At 41.1% G+C, this 23,361-nt stretch overlaps 3 protein-coding genes across 3 annotated transcripts; 2 read left to right on the plus strand and 1 right to left on the minus strand.

Moving 5' to 3' along the window:
• The first annotated feature begins 4,198 nt into the window (after nucleotides 1-4,198).
• LOC116162199 (glucose dehydrogenase [FAD, quinone]-like) lies at nucleotides 4,199-6,274 on the plus strand. The gene is made up of 2 exons (XM_031475756.1): nucleotides 4,199-4,578; nucleotides 4,628-6,274. Exons 1-2 carry the CDS (start codon nucleotides 4,318-4,320, stop codon nucleotides 6,170-6,172), a joined length of 1,806 nt encoding a protein of 601 aa, XP_031331616.1. The 5' UTR covers nucleotides 4,199-4,317; the 3' UTR covers nucleotides 6,173-6,274.
• A 4,163-nt stretch (nucleotides 6,275-10,437) lies between these two features.
• Nucleotides 10,438-15,714, minus strand: LOC116162497 (neprilysin-1-like). The gene is made up of 9 exons (XM_031476121.1): nucleotides 15,597-15,714; nucleotides 15,066-15,544; nucleotides 14,862-15,014; nucleotides 11,903-12,099; nucleotides 11,684-11,851; nucleotides 11,392-11,638; nucleotides 11,187-11,346; nucleotides 10,886-11,136; nucleotides 10,438-10,837 (listed from the first exon to the last, which is right to left on the minus strand). The coding sequence occupies exons 1-9, from the start codon at nucleotides 15,646-15,648 to the stop codon at nucleotides 10,499-10,501; spliced, it is 2,046 nt and encodes a 681-aa protein (XP_031331981.1). The 5' UTR covers nucleotides 15,649-15,714; the 3' UTR covers nucleotides 10,438-10,498.
• A 3,635-nt stretch (nucleotides 15,715-19,349) lies between these two features.
• Nucleotides 19,350-21,107, plus strand: LOC116162188 (protein arginine methyltransferase NDUFAF7, mitochondrial). The gene is made up of 3 exons (XM_031475735.1): nucleotides 19,350-19,880; nucleotides 19,972-20,487; nucleotides 20,533-21,107. Exons 1-3 carry the CDS (start codon nucleotides 19,464-19,466, stop codon nucleotides 20,785-20,787), a joined length of 1,188 nt encoding a protein of 395 aa, XP_031331595.1. The 5' UTR covers nucleotides 19,350-19,463; the 3' UTR covers nucleotides 20,788-21,107.
• Nucleotides 21,108-23,361: the final 2,254 nt, after the last annotated feature.

The raw sequence follows: 23,361 nt of genomic DNA on the forward strand, positions 1-23,361 counted from the left end.
GTTTTTTTTATTGTATCGTCTATAATATTGCATATAATGTTAAATAAGAAAAATTGGTTATTAAACACTTTCTATATTAAGACTCTCTACAAACTTGTATCAGGGTCACAGGAATGTTATAGCGTGTAACTGATTATAGAGTTTTTTTTATTGTATTGTCTATAATATTGCATATAATGTTAAATAGGAAAAATTGGTTATTAAAAACGTTCTGGATTAAGACTCTCTACAAACTTGTATCAGGGTCACAGGAATGTTATAGCGTGTAACTGATTATAGAGTTTTTTTTATTGTATTGTCTATAATATTGCATATAATGTTAAATAGGAAAAATTGGTTATTAAAAACGTTCTGGATTAAGACTCTCTACAAACTTGTATCAGGGTCACAGGAATGTTATAGCGTGTAACTGATTATAGAGTTTTTTTTATTGTATTGTCTATAATATTGCATATAATGTTAAATAGGAAAAATTGGTTATTAAAAACGTTCTGGATTAAGACTCTCTACAAACTTGTATCAGGGTCACAGGAATGTTATAGCGTGTAACTGATTATAGAGTTTTTTTATTGTATTGTCTATAATATTGCATATAATGCTAAATAAGAAAAATTGGTTATTAAAAAGATTCTAGGTTAAGACTGCCTACAAACTTGTAACAGGGTCACAGGAATGTAATAGCGTGTAACTGATTTTAGAGTTTTTTATTGTATTGTCTATAATATTGCATATAATGTTAAATAGGAGAAAATGGTTATTAAAAACTTTCTAGATTAAGACTCTCTACAAACTTGTATCAGGGTCCCAGGAATATTATAGCGCGTAAACGTTTTTAGAGTTTTTTTTATTGTATTGTCTATAATATTGCATATAATGTTAAATAGGAAAAATTGGTTATTAAAAACTTGCTAGATTAAGACTCTACAAACTTGTATCAGGGTCACAGAAATGTTATAGCTTGTAACTGATTTTAGCGTTTTTTTTATTGTATTGTCTATAATATTGCATATAATGTTAAATAGGAAAAATTGGTTATTAAATCTTTCTAGATTAAGTCTCTCTACAAACTTGTATCAAGGTCACAGGAATGTTATAGCGTGTAACTGATTTTAGAGTTTTTTATTGTATTATCTATAATATTGCATACAAGGTTAAATAGGAAAAATTGGTTAATAAAAACTTTCTAGATTAAGACTCTTGACAAACTTGTATCAGGGTCACAGGAATGTTATAGGCAGTAACTGATTTTAGAGTTTTTTAATTGTCTTGTCTAATAATATTGCATACAATGTTAAATATGAAAAATTGGTTATTAAAAACCTTCTTGATTAAGACTCTCTACAAACTTGTATCAGGGTCACAGGAATGTTACAGCGTGTAATTGATTTCAGAGTTTTTTCATTGTATTGTCAATAATATTGCATATACTGTTAAATAGGAAAGTTTGGCTATTAAAAACCTAGTAGATTGAGACTCTCTACCTACAAACTTGTATCAGGGTCGCAGGAACGTTATAGCGTGTAACTGATTTTAAGGTTTCCTTTATTGTATTGTCCTCGTACTAATTTTTCCTCCAAAGGCTGTTGTATCAGATGCGCAGATAGCCATAACAGAAAAAAAGTGGCTAACAGCTTCTGATGTAGCATTCCCCAACACACTGGTAGTTTTTTAAGGGTGGAATGAAAGCCACGGTATTATATAGCCAGGGTTCTATAAAGAGGTGTACAATCGAAAAAAAACGTTGCTTTTTACACCCTCTCGCTTGTAAGGTTCTCTTGATACAGTATGTATATTCTGTACAAGTCTGTTTTTGTGATCCTGATACAATATTAATGCTGTAGTTTGTGAAAATCAATTTATTTGAATCACGAGAACACGAGGAACTTGGGGAAACAATCTTTAAAGGGTAGTATTCGTATTAGGAGAACAGAAGCTGGTATCACTGTGACCCTAAGCGATTCTGTAACCCTGATATTTTCTCCTGAAACAATTTGCAGAAGAAAAATGTGTGTCAGTGTGACCCATGAGAACAACAAAGCTTGCGTTTCTGTGACCTTGGTACAATAACTATAAAAAGTGATTTGCTTTAAGAGAACAAAAGCTTGCGTTTCTGCGATCCTGATACAATGCGAAATATTCTAATAAATTGTGAAATTTGATAGATTTGTATCAGGAGACGAGTAACGTGGCCTCGGCATTGGCGACTGCACTGCTTCGTCTCATGACAGACCAGAAATCAAAGAAATTGTACTGCGCCGCCTGGCCCCCCTGCTTATCCGTGATGAAAATCTGTTTGTGATTTACCTTGGTATTTTGGGCGAAAAGAACCTCTTCGTCAAATCCTTTACGAATCAACTTACCTTCTCCATCCCTTCGAATACTGAAGGCCCCACGACGAGAACATAATTTGCATCAGGATACCTTCTAATAAACCCCGCTATCTCCTTCGGTTTCTGCGACCTTGATAACATTTTCAAAAGAAGGGGGGGTCCCATACTCTCCAGACACCTCCCCCCCGTGATACGCGTTGCTCCAAAACATTCAGCTGCAGGAACCCTTTCCTCGATTTTGTCCCAAAAATCATGAAGAATACCAAACCGGGAGGTCTGGGGTTTGTGCTCTTATTTCCTGGGGGGGATATGGAAATTTGTTCTCTTCTTCCTGAGGACTCCCCGGTGGCATCTTCTGTCTCAAAACGATCAGCCCTCAGTACTCTTTTCTCGACTATTTACAAAAGTCATGGTGTTAAGGATGAAGAATACGAAACCGGGTGGTCTGGGGAATATAAATATCCCCCCACTACACGAAGGTCTTCTCCGTCCTTCCGGTGATACGTTCTGCTTCAAAACTATCAACCCTCAGGACTCTTTTCTAGCCTATTTCCAAAAATGATGGGGTTAAAGATGAAGAATACCCAACCGGGGGGTGTGAGGGGTGTGGAAAGCCTCCCAGTACGAAGGACTTAGGGGAAGGGAAATTTGTTCTCTTTATACCTCCCCCCCCCCCCAGGCCCTCCGGTGATACGTTCAAACTCAAAACGATTAGCCCTCACGACTATTTATTTCCAAAAGTCATAGTGTTAAAGATGAAGACAGGACTAAGCGGGGGAGGGGGGGGCTCTATGGAGTACCCCCAACATATGAAGGGCGTATGGAAGTTGCAAGCAAGTTTGTTCTCTTTTCTTTGGGGAGTATTTCATACCCCTGGACCCTGACTGACCTGAATGGTGCTAATAAGTTAACGCAGCCATATTTTATCATTAGCCTACTTAGACCAATCACGCTTGTATAAGGATCATTTATCAAGACTCGCGAAATTCAAAAGCGGCGAGTTCGCACTTCTATGAGCAATTTTGTTTCGGCCATTTTGGTCACTTAAATGACATTAAGATTTTGTTATCGCCCGTCAGACTTGCGCTAACTTTTTCTAGGCGATAGAACGGTCATCAAAAATACATTGACGCTAACAATGAACCCCCAAGGTACAGTAGTACTAAGAGGTTGGTGGTGTCAGGATGTGTTTTTTATTAGGAATGCAAAGCGACAATTTTATGTTCATATTCTCCTTATACCAAAACTATTTTTATCGGGTTCATTACAAAGTCTGTGGAAAAAGGATATTTAATTTTCTCCTGTTACCAGCGCTGCTTCAATAATCAGTGTGCTAGTAGGAGTGCAGAAGTGGCAATAATAATGTTTCATGAACTTCAAGTACCAATAACAGTTTGAATCAGGATCGCAGAATCTACCAGCTGTATTTTAATATTCTCCTGATACTAAAACAACTTTTTATTGGGATCAATACAAGTCCCATCGTTGGAATGAGGCAAATTTTGTTATTATATTTCTATCCATTTACTATAGAATTGAACTTTTGTGGCTAGTACAAGTACTCCTGATATAAAAAAGTAGACATCAGGGGAATATAAGCATATCTCTTACCAGTTCTGAACCTCTAACACAAATAATTACCATTGAATATGTTTTTGATATCAGGAGAACATGAGACCTCATTAATTGTTCCATATTGTTTTAATTAATAATAATAATTAATGGTATCAGGAGTGCAGACTTTTCCGTAGTTGTACTTAATTGAGAAATCGATACTTACAGAGAATAATTGTGGAGTGATAACCCTACTATGTCTTTCTACCCCTTATTGTTAATAGGGCTGCGCCGCCTTACCTCACTGTCTTGATAAAGACGTCATTCAACTAATGCACGTGTAACCAAAGTGATAAAAGTGTATAAAAACATGACGATAACGGAATTTGTTATTACTGATACCAGCTAGTGTTGTGATAACATCCGTCGAAGTATGAACTTCACGAGTCCCTGTCCCACGACACCAATTTTCGCCACTCTTATTAACACACTGCTAACGTCTCAGTGTCTACTGTCACCAGTGGACCTCTTCCCATCCGATTACGGACCGAAATTGCAAGATGGCGACCAATTTGATTTCATCGTCGTCGGTGGGGGGACTGCGGGTTCAGTTGTCGCCAGCAGGTTGTCGGAAAATCGGAACTGGAAGGTTCTTTTGTTGGAGGCGGGCGGTTATCCATCGGCGGAAAGCGAGGTAACGTCCTCCGAGCCGTGCGGGTTTAATTTTGCAAAACTGCTCTCAGATTCCCATGATGTGTGTGGCCGCAGTAAAGGGCGCGGAGGATTGGGGTTACGATTCCGAACCGTCTCCAGGTGTGGAAAATCGGACGATGTGCTGTCCGAGGGGTAAGGCGTTGGGTGGAAGCGGTGCCATTAACGGCATGATTTATTTGCACGGCAATCGTGAGGATTTCGACAGCTGGGAGGAAGAGGGTTGGGATTATGACTCGGTCGTGGAGTATTACAGGAGATTTGAGGATCTTCGGGGAGTTGAAGATGAACGTTTCGGCAAGGGAGGGGAGCTGAAGGTTATTTGGGAGAAAAGTCTTCAGCCCCTACGACAGGTTTTGATTGATTCCTTTGAGGAGTTGGGGTTCGGGAAATTCACGGAGGAAAACGGTATTGGTCACACGTATGCTTATAACAATATATGGGAGGGTAGAAGGTTTAGCACAGCTAAAGCCTTTTTGTCCACGGCGGAACCACGGAAGAATCTCCATCTGGCCCTACACTCTCATGTAGAAAAACTGCTGGTGGACGAATCTCTTAAGGTGACCGGTGTCAAAGTGCGCATCAACGGTAAACTCCTGAAGATCACCTCCAAGGGAGAGGTTGTACTATCGGCTGGTGCTGTTAACTCCCCCCAGATTTTGATGAACTCGGGGATTGGTCCGCGCGAACACCTGGAGCGGGTAGGAATTCGGGCGGTCAAAAACCTGAAGGTGGGTCGAAACCTGCAAGATCACCTGGCCTTCACCGGGCTGGCTTACAACGTTGCGGAAAGCGCTCTTCTGCCAAAGAACCGCGGTGATGTCATCGACGAACTGTACCAGTACTTCATGCACAGAAGCGGTCCCTTAAGTAAATCTCCGGCGGAAAGCTTGATTCTCTTCGCCAACACCAAGCGCCAACCTAACCGTCCCAGTCTAGAAGTCTACCACATTATCATTTACAAGGACGATATATATGGCGCGTTACCTTTTCTGAAGATCGCATGGAACCTTCCCGAGGGAGCGGTTCAACAGCTAAAAGCGAGCAGCCAAAAGTCACACGTCATCCTCTTAGTTCCCGCCCTCACCTACCCGGCTTCGACTGGCAAAGTCTTGCTGGACGGTTCCGATCCGTTCGGTCCTCCGAAAATCTTCACCAACCACCTCGGCGACGAGGACGACGTCCAAACGCTGCTCGATGGTATACGCCTCTGCCAAAACTTGACCCGAACCGCGGCGTTCTCCGCGCAGGCGCCCGAGCCGCTGTTCGTATCGCTGCCGCAGTGCGAGCGATTCGAGCCGGACGGCGACGAGTACTGGAAGTGTTTGGTGCGGAACTTCGCGACCACGACGCACCATCTGGTAGGAACGTGCAAAATGGGATCGGAACGTGATCCCGACGCGGTCGTCGATTCGAGGTTGCGAGTGCACGGCACGCAAGGCTTGAGGGTTGTCGATGCGTCGGTAATGCCGAGAATAATTAGTTGCAACGTGAACGCGGCTGTTACCATGATCGGGGAGAAGGGGGCGGCTATGATCAGGGAGGACTGGGAACGGGAGACACACGAGGAACTTTGATCTTGGGGAGGTGTTCGTTTTGATACCACCAAGCAGCTTTTGAGTTGAATTTTCCAATAAATTGTATAACGCGGAATAAGAATCTGAAAGCAAGTAATCGTCCTTTCTGCGTGTTTTGATTTCTATAGCGCATTGTCCTCTTAATAGCTTCTGGCTCTAGAATGTCTAGGTAAAGAAAGCTAAAAATGGTTTTCTTAATTGGTGGCATATGTGATTTGTACGTGGAAGGGATTTCTCGCCCTAATTCGTAGCAAAAGAACGAAAACCCGAATCATTAAAGATGGCCGGTTTTCAATAAAAAGTCATTTTGTACGCGTTAGTTAATTAGGGAGGACTTAAGTGGCGGTTATTTCGGAAGATTTGGAAGGACCTGGCGTTTGGTCCAGCGATGCGAGTAGTGTGTAGTCCATAGTAAAAATTTCGCATTAGCTGTAGACCACTCGTGCACATACTGTGTGGTTCCACTCAATAATGTTGGCTTTACGAGTCGAACGAAGAGATCTTGATCATTTTTGCGGGTAGTTAATGCCGGGAAGTTTAGAAGAGACGGGAAATATCAAAAAATTGACCACGTATGCAGTTTATTTGTCGTAAAATAATTTCCTTCGGGTTTAGCCAAGGCAACGACACCCTGAAAAATTCGTAGAAGAAACCACATCCGTCGGAAAGATTCATTTGACAGCCCGCGCAACCCTATCGCTTCACGAAGTGTTATATCAGCCAGGAGTAACCATCCCAAAACTGTTTAGTACCGAAATCATCTGTAAAAGGGCGCTTTTTCCTATAAAGTAAAGTTATTTTATTTATTGCACTGTGCAATGATATGCGGTCAACTACACAACCTACAAAACACATGTTCAGCTAAAATTTCGTACACTTCCGGCATCTGCTACAAAGAAAAGTCCTAATATGGAGCTAAATTAATAATTTGGGGAACATACATAAAAGATACTAATAGATACAAAAATTAATTAAGGAAGGAGATTGGATAGCATTTAAAACAACAACTAGAAGATACTAAAAGACACATTGAAAGGCACAACTTGCAATAAAAGTACCTGAACAAAATTTTGCAGCAAGTATCCCAGACATCGGGGCGCCAGCAGACGCCATCAGGTCGATTATGGAAGATGTGATTTTTTCTAGAAACTTTCCGTTCTCTATATAAGCAAAGTGACGCGTATTTAATGGAATCGAATGCAATAAAAGTAAATTAATAATTTGGGGGACATCCATAAAAGATACTAATAGATACGAAATTAATTAAGGCAGGAGACTGGATAGCATTTAAAACAACTACTAGAAGATACTAAAAGGCACATTGAAAGGCACAACGTGCAATAAAAGTACCTGAACAAAATCTTGCAGTAAGTATCCCAGACATCGGGGCGCCAGCAGACGCCATCAGGCCGATTATGGATGCTGTGATTTTTTCTAGAAACTTTCCGTTCTCTATATAAGCAAAGTGACGCGTATTTAATGGAATCGAATACAATAAAAGTAAATTAATAATTTGGGGGACATCTATAAAAGATACTAATAGATACGAAATTAATTAAGGCAGGAGACTGGATACCATTTAAAACAACAACTAGAAGATACTAAAAGGCACATTGAAAGGCACAACGTGCAATAAAAGTACCTGAACAAAATCTTGCAGTAAGTATCCCAGACATCGGGGCGCCAGCAGACGCCATCAGGCCGATTATGGATGCTGTGATTTTTTCTAGAAACTTTCCGTTCTCTATATAAGCAAAGTGACGCGTATTTAATGGAATCGAATGCAATAGAAGTAAATTAATAATTTGGGGGACATCCATAAAAGATACTAATAGATACGAAATTAATTAAGACAGGAGACTGGATAGCATTTAAAACAACAACTAGAAGATACTAAAAGGCACATTGAAAGGCACAACGTGCAATAAAAGTACCTGAACAAAATCTTGCAGTAAGTATCCCAGACATCGGGGCGCCAGCAGGCGCCATCAGGTCGATTATGGATGATGTGATTTTTTCTAGAAACCTTCCGTTCTCTATATAAGCAAAGTGACGCGTATTTAATGGAATCGAATGCAATAAAAGTAAATTAATAATTTGGGGGACATCCATAAAAGATACTAATAGATACGAAATTAATTAAGGCAGGAGACTGGATAGCATTTAAAACAACAACTAGAAGATACTAAAAGACACATTGAAAGGCACAACGTGCAATAAAAGTACCTGAACAAAATCTTGCAGCAAGTATCCCAGACATCGGGGCGTCAGCAGGCGCCATCAGGTCGATTATGGATGATGTGATTTTTTCTAGAAACCTTCCGTTTTCTATATAAGCAAAGTGACGCGTATTTAATGGAATCGAATGCAATAAAAGTAAATTAATAATTTGGGGGACATCCATAAAAGATACTAATAGATACGAAATTAATTAAGGCAGGAGACTGGATACCATTTAAAACAACAACTAGAAGATACTAAAAGACACATTGAAAGGCACAACGTGCAATAAAAGTATCTGAACAAAATCTTGCAGCAAGTATCCCAGACATCGGGGCGCCAGCAGACGCCATCAGGTCGATTATGGATGATGTGATTTTTTCTAGAAACTTTCCGTTCTCTATATAAGCAAAGTGACGCGTATTTAATGGAATCGAATGCAATAAAAGTAAATTAATAATTTGGGGGACATCCATAAAAGATACTAATAGATACGAAATTAATTAAGACAGGAGACTGGATAGCATTTCAAACAACAACTAGAAGATACTAAAAGACACATTGAAAGGCACAAAGTGCAATAAAAGTATCTGAACAAAATCTTGTAGCAAGTATCCCCGACATCGAGGCGCCAGCAGACGCCATCAGGTCGATTATGGATGATGTGATTTTTCTAAAAACCTTCCGTTTTCTATATAAGCAAAGTGACGCGTATTTAATGGAATCGAATGCAATAAAAGTAGATTATTAATTTGGGGGACATCCATAAAAGATACTAATAGATACGAAATTAATTAACGAAGGAGATTGGATAGCATTTAAAACAACAACTAGAAGATACTAAAAGACACATTGAAAGGTACAACGTGCAATAAAAGTACCTACACAAAATCTTGTAGCAAGTATCCCAGACATCGAGGCGCCAGCAGACGCCATCAGGTCGATTATTGATGATATGATTTTTCTAGAAACCTTCCGTTCTCTATATAAGCAAAGTGACGCGTAATGGAATCGAATGCAATAAAAGTAAATTAATAATTTGGGGGACATCCATAAAAGACACTCATAGACACGTAATCAATTAAGGAAGGAGATTGGATAGCAGTTAAAACAACAACTAGAAGAAACTAAAAGACACATTGAAAGGCAGAAAGTGCAATAAAAGTACCTACACAAAATCTTGTAGCAAGTATCCCAGACATCGGGGCGCCAGCAGACGCCATCAGGTCGATTATTGATGATGTGATTTTTCTAGAAACCTTCCGTTTTCTATATAAGCAAAGTGACGCGTATTTAATGGAATCGAATGCAATAAAAGTAGATTATTAATTTGCGGGACATCCATAAAAGATACTAATAGATGCGAAATTAATTAACGAAGGATATTGGATAGCATTTAAAACAACAACTAGAAGATACTAAAAGACACATTGAAAGGTACAACGTGCAATAAAAGTACCTACACAAAATCTTGTAGCAAGTATCCCAGACATCGAGGCGCCAGCAGACGCCATCAGGTCGATTATTGATGATGTGTAGGGAATGCAATACCGAGATTCTTGCATTCTTGCGAGATTAATCCCGCACATAAATGGAGCGGGATCCCGCGGGATTTGCGGGACTGAGGAATTTGTCGACCAAGGGGACGACTCTGTTTACTTTGTTAATGAAACTGATAACGGCGACTTATTTTTTAAATAATTGTTAAACTTTTTTCGTTAAAAATATATTATGATTTTTGAGGCACTTTAGAAGACTTTTTGTGCTTTACAGGTGAGGATTTTTTGAGTTCTAAGTTAGGCCGAAGGTACTTCTTTGTTAAATATTGTGATAATTAGCGATTTAAATACAGAAGACACACTGAAAGGCACAACCTGCTATAAAAGCACCTGAACAAAATCTTGCAGCAAGTATCCCTGACATCGGGGCGCCAGCATACGCCATCAGGTCGATTATGGATATGTGATTTTTTCTAGAAACCTTCCGTTCTCTATATAAGCAGTGACGCGTATTTAATGGAATCGAATGCAATAAAAGTAACCAAAAATACATTACGACCTTTATTTACAGTTAAATAAATACAGAAGTTAACATACGGGGGCGGTACTAGAACACCTTGCACTTAATGGCCGGGTTCATCGGTGACTCGATCGTACAATTAAAATCCTTGCCAAAATGTTCGTTATTGGTCATCGAGCCAAAAACGCGAAACGTCGGATGCACCTGGTGATCCTCCACGATGAACTGTTTCAAATTGTCCAACGAGATCGTATCGCAAAACGTGCTCGCCGACGAAATCCAAAACAGCTGCCTCGGATTGTAATTCAGACCGGGCAGCTGCGCCTCCTTCCCGTAAATTTTGACCCAGGTGTTGTAGGCGCGGTAGGCAATCTCTACGCCGGTGTAATCGCAGGTGGTCTTCTCCAGAATTAGCCGTCCGTCCATCTTTAACAAAGAGGCGGTTGGGTCTCGGACGGGCTCGTCGACACTTACCCGCAGGATCGAGTCTTCTATTTCGAAGAAGCTCGCCTCGCGCACCAGACAGTCGGTCTTTTTGCTGAACACTTGGTCGGTGTTCTTCGTCCAGGTCTCGGCGCGATTGCCGTCCTTGTCGAACTTGCTGCCGGACTCGGTGAAGCCGCGTATCAGCTCGATGCCGGCGATGGTGCCGATCGTTCCGAAGTTTAAGTATTGGGGCCGATTCTCGTTGAAGTACAGGCCCTGGAGGCTCGCCGCTGGTATGACTGGAAGGGGTAGTGATTAGCATGTGTTCGTGTTGGGAGTCGACGGTTACCGAACGCGTTGCGGTAAGGCTCGTAGAAGCTGTGGACTAGCGTGGTCTCCTCGTAGTAGTTGTCGTAGCGGTTGACCCCGTTCTGCAGATTGTACCTGAAGTTAGCCCTCTGCCTCAGTAGAATTGACGCCAAGGTTAGGAAGTTGTTGGTCTCTACGTTCTGAAATGGTCGAGGGTGGTTAGTGCCTTCGGAAGATTTGGTTACCTCGTCCTTGGTGAACAACCTCGAAGCCAGTCCATCCTCGAAAAGCCTTTCGGGCGCACCGAAGTGGTACGTTATCGCTTTCGCCTTCTCAAGCATGATCTTTCTCGTGCTCTCATCGTACAACTCGGTCTCGTTTAACAGATTCATCAACTCCATGTGAATAATCGACACCAGGTCCTTTATGCTCTGTCTCCTTTCGCGCGGGAAGTACTCGGTGATGTACATGAGTTCGAATACCGGCGGAAATCTACGATTAAGTCCAGTAAAGTGATTCGTCGTTATTCGGGCTTACATTCGTTTGGCTTCGTTCTTGCAGTACGACAACCTCGTCTTCGTAGATGCGTCGTGGTTGGTGTCGTAGAACGCTCGCGGATACTTCTCCTTGAGATGGCTGAACTCGTGCGGCAAATACGGTATTGCCGACTCAATCGTTTGCCACATGATGTAATTGGCAAGCGTCCTGAAATGTGGCGGTTATCCGCTCGATTGCCACACAAAATGCTATACTTGCCGATTTGCTGTGTTTTTGAGAAGGACCCCGAGCTCCTTCAGGTACTCCACCGATGGAAAGTACATCTCTTGGTCGTCCGACTGTTCTTTATTCGGATGAATGATCTTATTAATCAATCTAGACCAGTTGAGCAAAGGGAATTCTTTTTGGATGTTTCTTATTGTGGTCTTCTGGAATGGACCGGATTTCTCCACGATCTGAAACCATGAGCTAACATTAAAAAATTCTGAAAGTGGTGCTCCAGGTCACTTGGGACGGACCCTTGAGACGAAGGTTGCTTTGCTAACCAAACATTTCTATCAGGAGCACAGTAACAAAGGGAATAGATCCTCCGCGCTTTGCTTTCGTCTGGTACCACAACATAAACATATCAGGAGCTCGAACAATTCAATCCAACCCCTAATCAATGTCCATACTTTTGATTGTATCAGGAGACCAGACCACTAAATACGAAAAGAATCTACTCCATCACAATCATTCAAAGAAGTGCTAATCGTGTCAGGAGAGTAGATGGGCAAACGTACTTCTGATCGCTTTCCAACCTCAAGACTTTCGATTGTACCAGGAGAAAATAAATGCAAGCTCTGGTCCCAGCTGTTTCCAAGCGAGTGAAATAGCTACACGCAACTCTGTGCAGTGGATACGTTTCGAAGAATTGAAGCTTGTATCAAGGTTGCCTTAAAATCCCCGTTGCTATCAGGAGCACAGAGAGAAGAGATTAACTTTACTAACTACAGAGTGTTTTCTTGCGATGCCACTATTTTTTCAAATTTGTGTAGGTAATAGTATCTGGAGTGACGAAGTGCGGCAATCCAATCAACCGACCGATCGCGTCCCAAGTTTAAGACTTTTGATAGCATCAGGAGAGCATAACACGATGCGGGGACAAGTTTCCGTTCAGACCTTTGAAATACAAAAACATGCATTTCGAGGATTAGAATTTGTATCAAAAACTTGATCGCCTTGAGCCGTACACGTTATCGTTGTTGTATCATGAGCACATCGAGAAGGAAACTAGGACTTTCTACCTGTACATGCTGCCACATTTTAGTACCAAAGCCCTTTTTAAAAGGCAATAAACGCGTTAGGGGCGTAGGCAATCAGGAGCACAGAAAGATCGGAAATAAATGGATCCTGCAAGGGCTCATTTAAAGATCAACATGTCAGTTGTTGTACCAGGAGCCCAGAAGGAAATGAACTGAACGTGTACTTCACGGTTTGTTTTTGTCTGGAACCCCTTCAAAGTGTAGTAGCAGTACAGGAGTCTAACCCGGTATATGCTTAAGACTCAATTTGACTAATAATTCTACCAGGAGAGAAAAAAACTCGCTTTTGGTTCACTTATATCAGGAGCAAAAGAATAAAGGTAATAACTGAGACAGTCATCTCCGCTCTTTCACTAGCACAAGCTCTTCGAAAAATAATAAAACATTCGGAATGTAGAATTATACGATATGTACTACACGTATGTTTCCGTCCCAAATTCAAGACATAATTGTAGCAGGAGAGAATGTGCTTGCGCCAGCTTTGGTCCAGACAACTGGCACACTGAAAGATGTAGACAGACTGCGGTGGGTACCTTTCGTTCAATCGGAAACCTAGGACAATGACCGCCTTGATTGCTGTCATTACCAATTACTGTATTGGGAGCACAGGAAAGTAAATAAATAAACTGGTCCACACGTTACCCTCGTGAGTTGCTACCGCAAGGTATCAGGAACGTAAAGGAATCAGATTCTAATCCGACATATGTTTCCGTGCCAATTTCAAGACTTTTAATTGTATCAGGATAGAATAAGCTGGAACCTGTTTTCTATCAGACTACTGAGGATGTGGACTGACTGCGGTGGGTGCCTCTTGTTATATCGGAAACCTAGGACAATGACCGGTTTAATTACTGCCATTACCAATTATTGTATCGGGAGTACAGAAGAAGTGGATCCATAAATAGATCGTAATTCCGTCCCAATTTTAAGACATAATTGTATCAGCAGAAAATCAATGCATAAGCTTGGGCCTGTTTCTGTCCAGGCTGCTGATGTCAACTGCTTGCGGTTGGCACCCCTTGTTATATCGGAAATCTAGGACAATGACCGTCATGATTGCTGTCATTTTCAATTATTGTATCGGGAGCACAGAAAAAAAATAAATCAACAAATTAGTCTACAGGTTCGCTTCGGGATTTGCTGCCACAAGGCTAGTGTTACATCAGAATTAGCAGTTGGTTTATCAGGAGCACAGGTTGAAATTAATCACCTTAACTGTATGTTTTGGTTTCTTCTACAATCACAACCCTTTTAAGGTGTAGTAATTTTATTAAGATCGTAGAACCGCAAACATTCATAACTTACCAGTTGTCTATCAGGAGCGCAGCAGAATAGGAACTAAATTTCTTCTTTCAAAAGGTAGTAAAATGTATCAGGAGGATAAAAGTACAATAACCCAATCCGACGTCCGTTTGTGTCTCACTTTCAGAAATTTTCGATTGTATCAGGAGCAATTATACGAATGTGAATTTGGAAGAATTGGTAAACCAAAAATTTGGCGAAGGCTACTATGCTAACTTGCCGTGATTGTTATATTAGGGTCACAGAACAAAAGAAAATAAATGAGCTAGCACCCATTCACTTGGCTTTCTTTAGGTGCAGTCAAAGGGTAGGTAGTAGTTGTATCAGGATCGAATCCAAAAACCTTTAATTGCATCAAAGAATGATATTAAGAGGTTTGACGCTAGCTGTAACGCCTAAATTCCTGAAAGTCGAGTTGCCCTGGTAACTAACCTTGCTTGATGATCTATTAGGAGTACAGAAAGAAAGAAAATAAGTGCACGCGTTCTTCTTTCTTTTGAAACCGCAACTCTTTCAAAGGTAATAATGGCACCAGGAGCGCAGAGATGCAAGAATTTATTTGCGTCATGTAGCAGGAGACGAGGACGAGAACATCACTACTCGGTACTCACCTGCAGTAGTTCGAGCTTAAAGTTCAACAGATCTTTCAATTCTGGTTCGGCAGTTGACGTTTTCACCCCGACCAACTCCGAGACCTTCCGCAAAAACTCATAGTACGAGTCGACGTAATCCGGTTCAACGTTCTTGATTATAGGTTCGCCAATCTAAAAATGCGGCCATTACCCACCCAAAGAAAAAAAAACTGGCACACGCACCAATAAAGTTTTATCGTCCTCGCCTACGGTCGTGCCGAAGTAAAACAGCTGCATGTACTCGTACCCGTATTCGCGTAACTTAATCATGAGGTTCTCCAGGTTGAATTTCCTCTCGTCCCATTTGCTTTCCAACAGGGGCAATCCGCCCAAATTCCCCAAAACGTCTTTGAGCGTTTGCGTGGCGTCGCGTTCGATCGTAACCTCATCCATGCACGCTCTGAAAAACTTCTTCAAGGCTTGGAAGGCCTTCGGTTCGTTTGGGTCGACGGATTTCTGCAGCATCTTCTTCGTCTGGTCCTCCACCTCTTTGCCGACGAGCGCCTCCAAGGAGACCAGTTTCGTGTCGAAGGTCTTCTTGAACAGGCTGCCGCAGGTGAACTTGTAGAAATCTCGGCATGGGTCAATTGAAGGGTCGATGAAGCTGAGGACGTCGCTGGACGCCTTGCGGCAGGCGACCGTCGTGCACACGTCGCTCAACGCTGTCGAGTTGAGCAGGGTTGAGGTAAAAAGAAGATTGAATGGTGTACGTACCTGGGGGAAGCAGTGAGATGCTCAGAAGTGGCACTATTAGACCTAACACCATTTTTGTGCGAGTATTTGAAATATGTGTCAGTTGCAATAGAAATTGTTGGGATGAATAAAAGTCATTATGTCGTTAAGCGGCAATTACCAAATTAAATTATTGAAGAAGTCAAGGATTGAGGTGTATGTAGGTGCCCACGTTTCTGCTAATTTAGCATTGAGATGCTCTTAATTTGGGTAATTAAGATTCCTCTTGTGAGTGGGTGGTTGTAAACAAGGTGCAAAATCTATTTTTACTCAGACTCTTCTTCTAATTTTGGCATGGAGTATCCAGTTGCTATGAGGCAAAAATCACCATACCTTACAGCAGGTCGCCAAAGTTTGAAAAGTCACAGTTTCGAAGCCGATTGAGAAAAAGCTGAAGACATGTAGAAGAAACTGATTAATCCATCAGATCATTAAAGAATCCAAAGTAACCAACGTAGTCGAAGATTCCGAGTAGCAAAAAATGACGCAGAAGAAGAAGAAAATAGTAAAACAGTGAAAACAAGTCAGCTTGGGAAACAATTGAAAAAAACAAGAGAGTAGGAGAAAGCGTGGAAGTCGAGTAGGCCGTGAACGAGCAATACGACAATGTCGAAAAAAGGGGATTTTTGGAAACAGAAGCCACCACATCTTCTTTTCCTGGGAGTTATTCTATACCACATTGCTACAATTGTTTCCCCAAAATGCGTCCTCATGGTCTTTATATTCTTTTTTTTTTTTGGAACGAAACACCACCAAATCTTCCTTCCTTAGGGAATACTCCATACCCCTCCACACCAGCGGTACTACGTTTTCCTCCCACAATGTTCAAAACCCTCATGAAAGATGTGCGCTTTTCAATGATCCAAAAAGCCACCTGCCAGTCGCTCGGCAATGTTTTTGTGGAAAGTGAAGTAAACATTACAAATTAAATGAAAAGGTGGCGTGGAACAGGAACAGGTTTTAGAACTGTAGCGCCATTTTGATTTATGAATGCTCTAAAACGATCTATTGTTCTTCTAGTATAAAAACAGTCACGTCAATCGTCACAGGTAGCCGCCCACTGCAAAACTGGTCGCCTGTTAACTAATGCTTGTATTTTTTCATCTTTATCTAGCCTATGCGGAGAAAAAGACATAAGTTTTGCAGTGGGCGGCTACCTGCGACTGTTCTTATACTAGACGACGTATAGATGGTTCTTACCTTCAAAAGCTGTTAAAGAATTTCTGAAACTCAAAAATGCTTTTCAATGCGTGGATCTTGAGAAAACGAGAGAACCTTAAGGACTCTGCTTGGGGCTCTTATGGCCTTATTGAATTTCCTTGAAAATGCTTGCGACAATTTATGACTGTTAAAGATCCTTAAATACCCGGCTTGTGTTGCAAAACTTTAGAAGTTCTCAAAGCGCCTAGAAGGCTCTCTGAGTCTTTTAGAGGTCCCATAATGCTGTTGAGTAATTTCGGCACAATGTATGCTGAAGTCGGGCATTCGCATTTGAAATTAAAGAAACAGGCCATGTTTTATGCCGTACTCGCCTTCAATGGCACCTGTTTACTGCACAGTACCTAAAAGTAAAGGTTTTATTAAACACTCGTAAAACGCGCAAGGGACCTTAAGAGCTAGGGGGAAACAACTTTGAATTTTTGGGGTACACCCTTTTGAATGAATTTGAATTAACGTGAATTAATTTGAATTAACGTGAATTCATTTGAATTAACGTGAATTAATGTGAATTAATTTGAATTAACGTGAATTAATGCAAATTAATTTGAATTAACGTGAATTAACGTGAATTAATTTGAATTAACGTGAATTAATGTGAATTAACGTGAATTAATGTGAACTAACGTGAATTAATTTGAATTCACGTGAATTAATTTGAATTCACGTGAATTAATTTGAATTAACGTGAATTAATTTGAATTAACGCGAATTATTCTGAATTGACCTACATTAATTTGAATTTGTTTGCCTATATCACTTCCAAGAACACTAACTTTCGTAAATATGAACCGATTATTGACCAAACTCTAAGGATTGGTGTAACTCATAAATATCTCGGTCAAGTTGTTGAATTTACACCTTTTGGAACAAACTTTTACACTTTTATATTAGCGTCGAATTTTAAACGAGACAGTTATGCTTTCTCCCAATCGTCCGATCGCTCGATTAATTTGAAATAACGTGAATTAATTTGAATTAAAGTAAATTAATGTGAATTAATTTGAATTGACGTGAATTAACGTGAATTAATTTGAATTAACATGAATTAGTTTGAATTAACTTGAATTAACGTGAATTAATTTGAATTAACGTGAATTAATTTGAATTAACGAAAATTAATTTGAATTAACGTGAATTATTTTGAATTAACGTGAATTATAACGTGAATTAATTTGAATTAAGGTGAATTAATTTGAAAATTAATGTAAATTAATTTGGTGTACACCAAAAATGGTACTTGTTTCTCCCTGGCTTAAGAGCTTATTAAAGCTCTAAGGTGTCAAAAAAACCTAAAATGTCTTTTTTTAAGTTCTTCTGGTAGGTCTTGGAATCTCTTGAAGGTTTTAAGAACTGCAAATCCAGAAGAAGGCCCTTGGACGTACTTAAAAGGCTATTGAACACTCTTGAGTGTTTTTGAACTAGTTTAAAGGCCTAATAAGTAATAAGAGTCTCTAGCAGTAAAATACACTCGAAAAATCTAGAAGGGTTGCTAAAGGCTTTCAAATACCTGCTCTAAGTCTAACGCTTTTTAGACGCTCCAAACGTCATTAGAAAGTTAAAGGCGCTATTTAAAGACCTAGAATATTGGATCACTTCCGATTAATCTTAAAAACCCGAAACGCTGTTTAAAAAAGACCTTTAAGAGCTTGTAATGACTCCAAGGTTTCAAGAAGACTCCTCCTCTTTGGTATCCACATATGGATCACTAAGTGCTACTAAAGACTCTAGTAGAATACTTTGAAAAACTCTAGAAGAGCATTGGAGCACTTGAAGGGCCTCTGAAAAGGATTTTAATGCCTTTAAATATTTTTTAGGCTGTTCAGAATGTAGTTTATGACATTTCTAGAAAGCTCGAGCGTTGTAAGCTCTTTCAGATACCCCACGGTGCAGGCACTTTTCATGACTTTTCGATGTGCCCTACAGATTTTCAAACTTACCTTGCTTTCAAAAGAGGCTTAGCGTGTTTATTAAGAAGCATTTTGAATGACGGGGAAAGTGCTAAAAGTTCCTGGAACATGTCCTATAGCAGTCGGTGGTTCTCGTGAGTTTACTATATAGCTGTATAATTTCATCCCAAAATCTTCTAATTGCCCGTCAAGGGCGTGTGCAACCTGTTCCATAGGATTTTTGGCCCTTACCAGAAGTTTCCAAAGTTAATGTAAATACTTGCCAGAGCGTTATAGGTTCCTAGCTCCGAAAACGACACAAGGGGCTCCTTTATGCACCTTAGAAAAGTTAAATGTCTATTTAAAATCTCAAAACTTTCTTTGGTGCTTATGGAGGTATAGAAATGAACTGGAAAGCTGTGAAAAAAGGTTGTGGAGTGGAGTAAAACCCCAAAATTCCAAAAGGCACCTAACAGGGGTCTCCAGATTTATTCTAATTTATCAAAGGAATGGATTTTGATATGGTTTTCTGCGCCATTTCAAAATGGTGATTGTAGGGCTTATGGCGACACGAAACCATTCAGAACTGGCAGCACACCGTGTATATTGTAATGGGATGTGAGCCACTGCCACATCTTTTAATTTGAGAAAGTAAGGTTATGTTATAAGTTTTCAATATAAACTGCTGGTATTTTTACATTTTTAAAGACACGGTGGCCCCCACTTCGCCATAATAACGGAAATGTTGATTTCTACGCGTCTCCTTTTTAAGCGACTGCTATGGCGCACTTTAAAACGCAGCCTGAGCACCAAAGCGACCCCCGAACCGTCGAGCTTCTCCATTGCGCAACAATTAATCACCAAAATAAAGGTGGGGGGCCCCATTACAGTCGCGGACTACATGAAGCACGTTCTACTGAACCCCCAAGCCGGCTACTACATGCATCGTGACGTCCTCGGTGAAAAGGGCGATTTCGTAACGTCGCCGGAACTGAGTCAGATGTTCGGCGAACTGCTGGCGATATGGTTCGTGAACGAGTGGTCGAAAGTCGGCCTGCCGAAACCGGTGCAGATCGTCGAGCTGGGTCCCGGCCGAGGCACGCTCTGCTACGATATCCTGCGAATCTTCGAACGTTTTCGACTGTTGGAACCAGGGTTGGTATGTTTTAAACTTGTCTTTTAAAGAGCGAAATTAGTGATCTTGCTCTTTTGATCTCGTGACTTCATTTTTCATCCTTCGGCCGGATCAGACAACCGTACATCTAGTCGAAGTGAGCCCGCATCTCACGAAACTACAGTCCGATTTGTTGTCGCCCTTCGACGTCCCGATCACGTGGCACAAACACCTCGACGACGTGCCCGACCAGTTCGGCTTCTACTTGGCGCACGAGTTCTTCGACGTCCTGCCCATACACCAATTTAAGAAGACCGAGCGGGGCTATCGCGAGATCCTGATCGACGCGGACGGCCCGGAGAAGTTCCGTTTCGTGCTCGCCCCAGGCGAGACGGCCGTGGGCAAGTGTTTCGTTTCGGCGGACGAGACGCGCGACTTTGTTGAAGTGTGCCCGGAGGGTCTGATCTTGGCCGACAAGTTGGCGAAACGCATCGAGAGTCACGGCGGTCTCGGTCTGATCGTCGACTACGGGCACGGGGGGAAGAGCGCCGACACGTTTCGGGCGTTCAAGCGGCACAAGCTGCACGATCCGTTAGTCGAGCCGGGTAGCGCCGATCTGACGGCCGATGTCGATTTTGAGGCGATAAGAAAGGTGGTGAGCGGCTCGATGGAATTTATCTCAGTCTCGCGTTTTTAGGTGATGGTCGATAAGAGTGAGGTCTTGGTGTATGGACCGGTGAGTCAGAGGCGGTTTCTGCTGAACATGGGAATCGAGTATCGATTGGAAAAGTTGAGGTGCAACGCGAACGGCCAGGAAATTGCCAGCTTAGATTATAGCTACGGTATGTTGGTGGATGCGGACAAGATGGGCGAACGGTTCAAGTTTATGGCTGTTGTGCCAGCTACATTGGGCGCCATATTGAGTAGATACCCACTTTGCGGGTTCAGTTAGTTGTAAAAAGAGCCTAGTGCTAAAGATTTCAGGGATTGCATATCTACAGACTTTCCTGGAAGTGATTGTAACGGATATTCGGCACGAGGGTCAACATACCTTCCTAGGGGGTCGGATTCTACTAACAACTTTTTTGTTTTAAATTTGTGCGCAATGGCAATTTTTATTCGTTTTATTATTTATTAATTATCCAGCGCCGAATTTTCTTGGAGAGGGCTGCAGTTTACGAAGACGGAGAAAGGTCCATATAGGTATTAAGTTATGTAAAAAGATATTCAATTAGGAATTTGACAATAAAGAAATTTCTCTTTCTGCATTAATTTCTGAATTCCTACACAAAACAAGTGTAAAATTCAGTTAGTATACCGACCTGTGCGGAAATATTTTTCTAAACCCGCAGTGGCTAAACTATATCAACGAATAATTGCTAACTGCATCGACAATCTCCGAAATTCTGATTCGTGGCGCGCTGCAGTTCTTGTGCGTTAGCTATACGAAGGGGGGGGGGGGGCTCTCTTATTTGATGTTTCGATGTTTGTGTGTGCGAGTGGTTAATTCTGTCTCGGTGGAGTAGGTACCTAATACAGTTCGATCTTTTGCTGTATCTGTTGCCTACTCGTCTCATGCGGATTGCAGTTCTTAGCATCTTAGCAATGCAAGTAGGGGCCCTCTCACTAACATTTCCTCTATTTAAAATATGTTCTGCTTGAGCGATAATCGATTTTCACATGAGTACTTGGTATTGGCATTCTCACATGTACTTTTTTCGTGTTCAATTAATTTATGTTAAATGAAGGCTGGAGTAGAGGCACACCATTTTGATGTTTCCTATGTATTTTATGAGTTGTGTTATCTCAATTGATCGTACAGGTATTTTGATGTGTTTTTGTACTGAATTGATTTATCATGTTTTCCACGGTATTTATGATGTCTTGTGTATTTTGTTTTTATGAACTTTGTTTAATAGCATTTGATTTGATTATCTGATTTTTATCATAAAATTTGAGATGTTTTATTTATGTGTATTTTCTCTTGCATTTTATTGCTGTAGGTGATTTATTTCATGTATTTGTGTGGCCTATACCGCGGTTTTTGTCCCGTAGAAGGTTTCCTTCGCATGGTCTTGTTGTGTGCGTAATATATTTATCTGTTCTTGTCATTTCTTACGCACAAAAGTTCTGTCTTTTATTTAATTCCCTTCCCGATTATGTCTCACGTCCCAACACATACAAAGAACCGATTACGCAACGTAGGAGTCCATTCGTGCCACCCACATCGAGCGGACTGCCATCCAAATTCAAAAGTGCCTCGAAATGTCCATCGTTTCGACTTGAAAGGTAGGTGACTCTGCTCGTAGTTTTTTCCCAGAGTTTCCAACGGTAAGTATAGGGTAAGTCAACGTTTTCAGTGTCCGCTTGATAGACCCCTAGGACCATTACAAAGTTTATTGTATAATAGATCAAAAGTGTGTAAAATGAATCAAAACGGCGAAGGAGTTCCTACACATTTAGACAGAATGCATTTAAAGCCAAAGAAATGCCATATGTTCCCCTAAAACTCATCGGACAAAAGAATATAGAGGGAAAATATGGAGCAAGAGAACTAATAAAGTAACTGTGGAAAACGTAATTCTTGAATTTGACTAATTTAAATCTGACACGAGATTTGATAAGCCAAAGAATGTCCGGCTGAAATAGATTTCAACTCCACTCCTTTTACATTTGTGAACAATAACATTCCGAAGTCTCTTGCATAAAGTACATGAAATACATATTGTTAATTAGCTGGACCTTCTCCGGTCCGAACGGTATCTGAAGATCATGGATACGGTAACCTGCTGTTGCAATCCTTGTATTCCCGAAGTAGGACTCCCGGTTTGCCGCAGCCATAGCATCGCAAGACGGCCTTTTAACACAACCTTCTCAAAAATTTGACTTGTGATCAGTGTACGAGGTCTGACAATTAAATAATGAGACTGCTTGTAAAAAAAAGCGAATATTAGATACTTAAGCTACATAAATATGATCCCCTTCAAAGTACTACTCCCCTTAGGCAGCTACAGACTAGTTCCAGCGAGTTTTATAAGAATTCTGGAAGGCTTCAACTGGTACCTAACCCTTGACCTAACCCCTCTTAGTACCCTATAGTCACAGAGGAAGGATAGGGGAATAAGCAGGCAGAGTTGCAGGTTCGCACGATAAGGATAGCTTAAAGTGGCACACCTTAAAACATGCCACATATGAGGATGTTGATTAGTGTTCAAGGTCATTCAAAATAGCCTCAAGCTGGGTTGGGATTAAGGGGATATATCTTCAAGTCTTAAAAAAGGCTATGATAAACTCAGTTTCACTTTAAAACCTACTAAGTATTACTTTGGCTACTGGACAGAAGAGACCTATCATTGATTCGACACATCACATAGTCTTCTTCGTGCAAAACTCCTCCCACTATATCTTTAAGCCACGCCTTTTCCAGAGGAGGGGATAGTGTCGAACAAACAAAACTGAGCATCAAATCCTATCCCATTGAGGGAATGTAGGCAATTCATCTGGTTCTATATGTGTGGGTCTAGTA

The sequence above is a fragment of the Photinus pyralis genome, unplaced genomic scaffold, assembly GCF_008802855.1.
Source record: "Photinus pyralis isolate 1611_PpyrPB1 unplaced genomic scaffold, Ppyr1.3 Ppyr1.4_LG10, whole genome shotgun sequence".
Lineage (NCBI taxonomy): Eukaryota > Metazoa > Arthropoda > Insecta > Coleoptera > Lampyridae > Photinus > Photinus pyralis.

What these genes read in the sequence shown, in the direction of transcription:
- LOC116162188 (XM_031475735.1), top strand. Translation starts at nt 19,464, where the DNA reads ATGTTGATTTCTACGCGTCTCCTTTTTAAGCGACTGCTATGGCGCACT. An exon ending in GACTGTTGGAACCAGGGTTG is followed by an intron (nt 19,881 to 19,971) that starts GTATGTTTTAAA and finishes CGGCCGGATCAG; the next exon opens with ACAACCGTACATCTAGTCGA. An exon ending in ATTTTGAGGCGATAAGAAAG is followed by an intron (nt 20,488 to 20,532) that starts GTGGTGAGCGGC and finishes TCGCGTTTTTAG; the next exon opens with GTGATGGTCGATAAGAGTGA.
- LOC116162199 (XM_031475756.1), top strand. Translation starts at nt 4,318, where the DNA reads ATGAACTTCACGAGTCCCTGTCCCACGACACCAATTTTCGCCACTCTT. An exon ending in ATCCATCGGCGGAAAGCGAG is followed by an intron (nt 4,579 to 4,627) that starts GTAACGTCCTCC and finishes AACTGCTCTCAG; the next exon opens with ATTCCCATGATGTGTGTGGC.
- LOC116162497 (XM_031476121.1), bottom strand. Translation starts at nt 15,648, where the DNA reads ATGGTGTTAGGTCTAATAGTGCCACTTCTGAGCATCTCACTGCTTCCC. An exon ending in CTCAAAAACACAGCAAATCG is followed by an intron (nt 11,852 to 11,902) that starts GCAAGTATAGCA and finishes GCCACATTTCAG; the next exon opens with GACGCTTGCCAATTACATCA. An exon ending in TAGAAGACTCGATCCTGCGG is followed by an intron (nt 10,838 to 10,885) that starts GTAAGTGTCGAC and finishes TCTTTGTTAAAG; the next exon opens with ATGGACGGACGGCTAATTCT.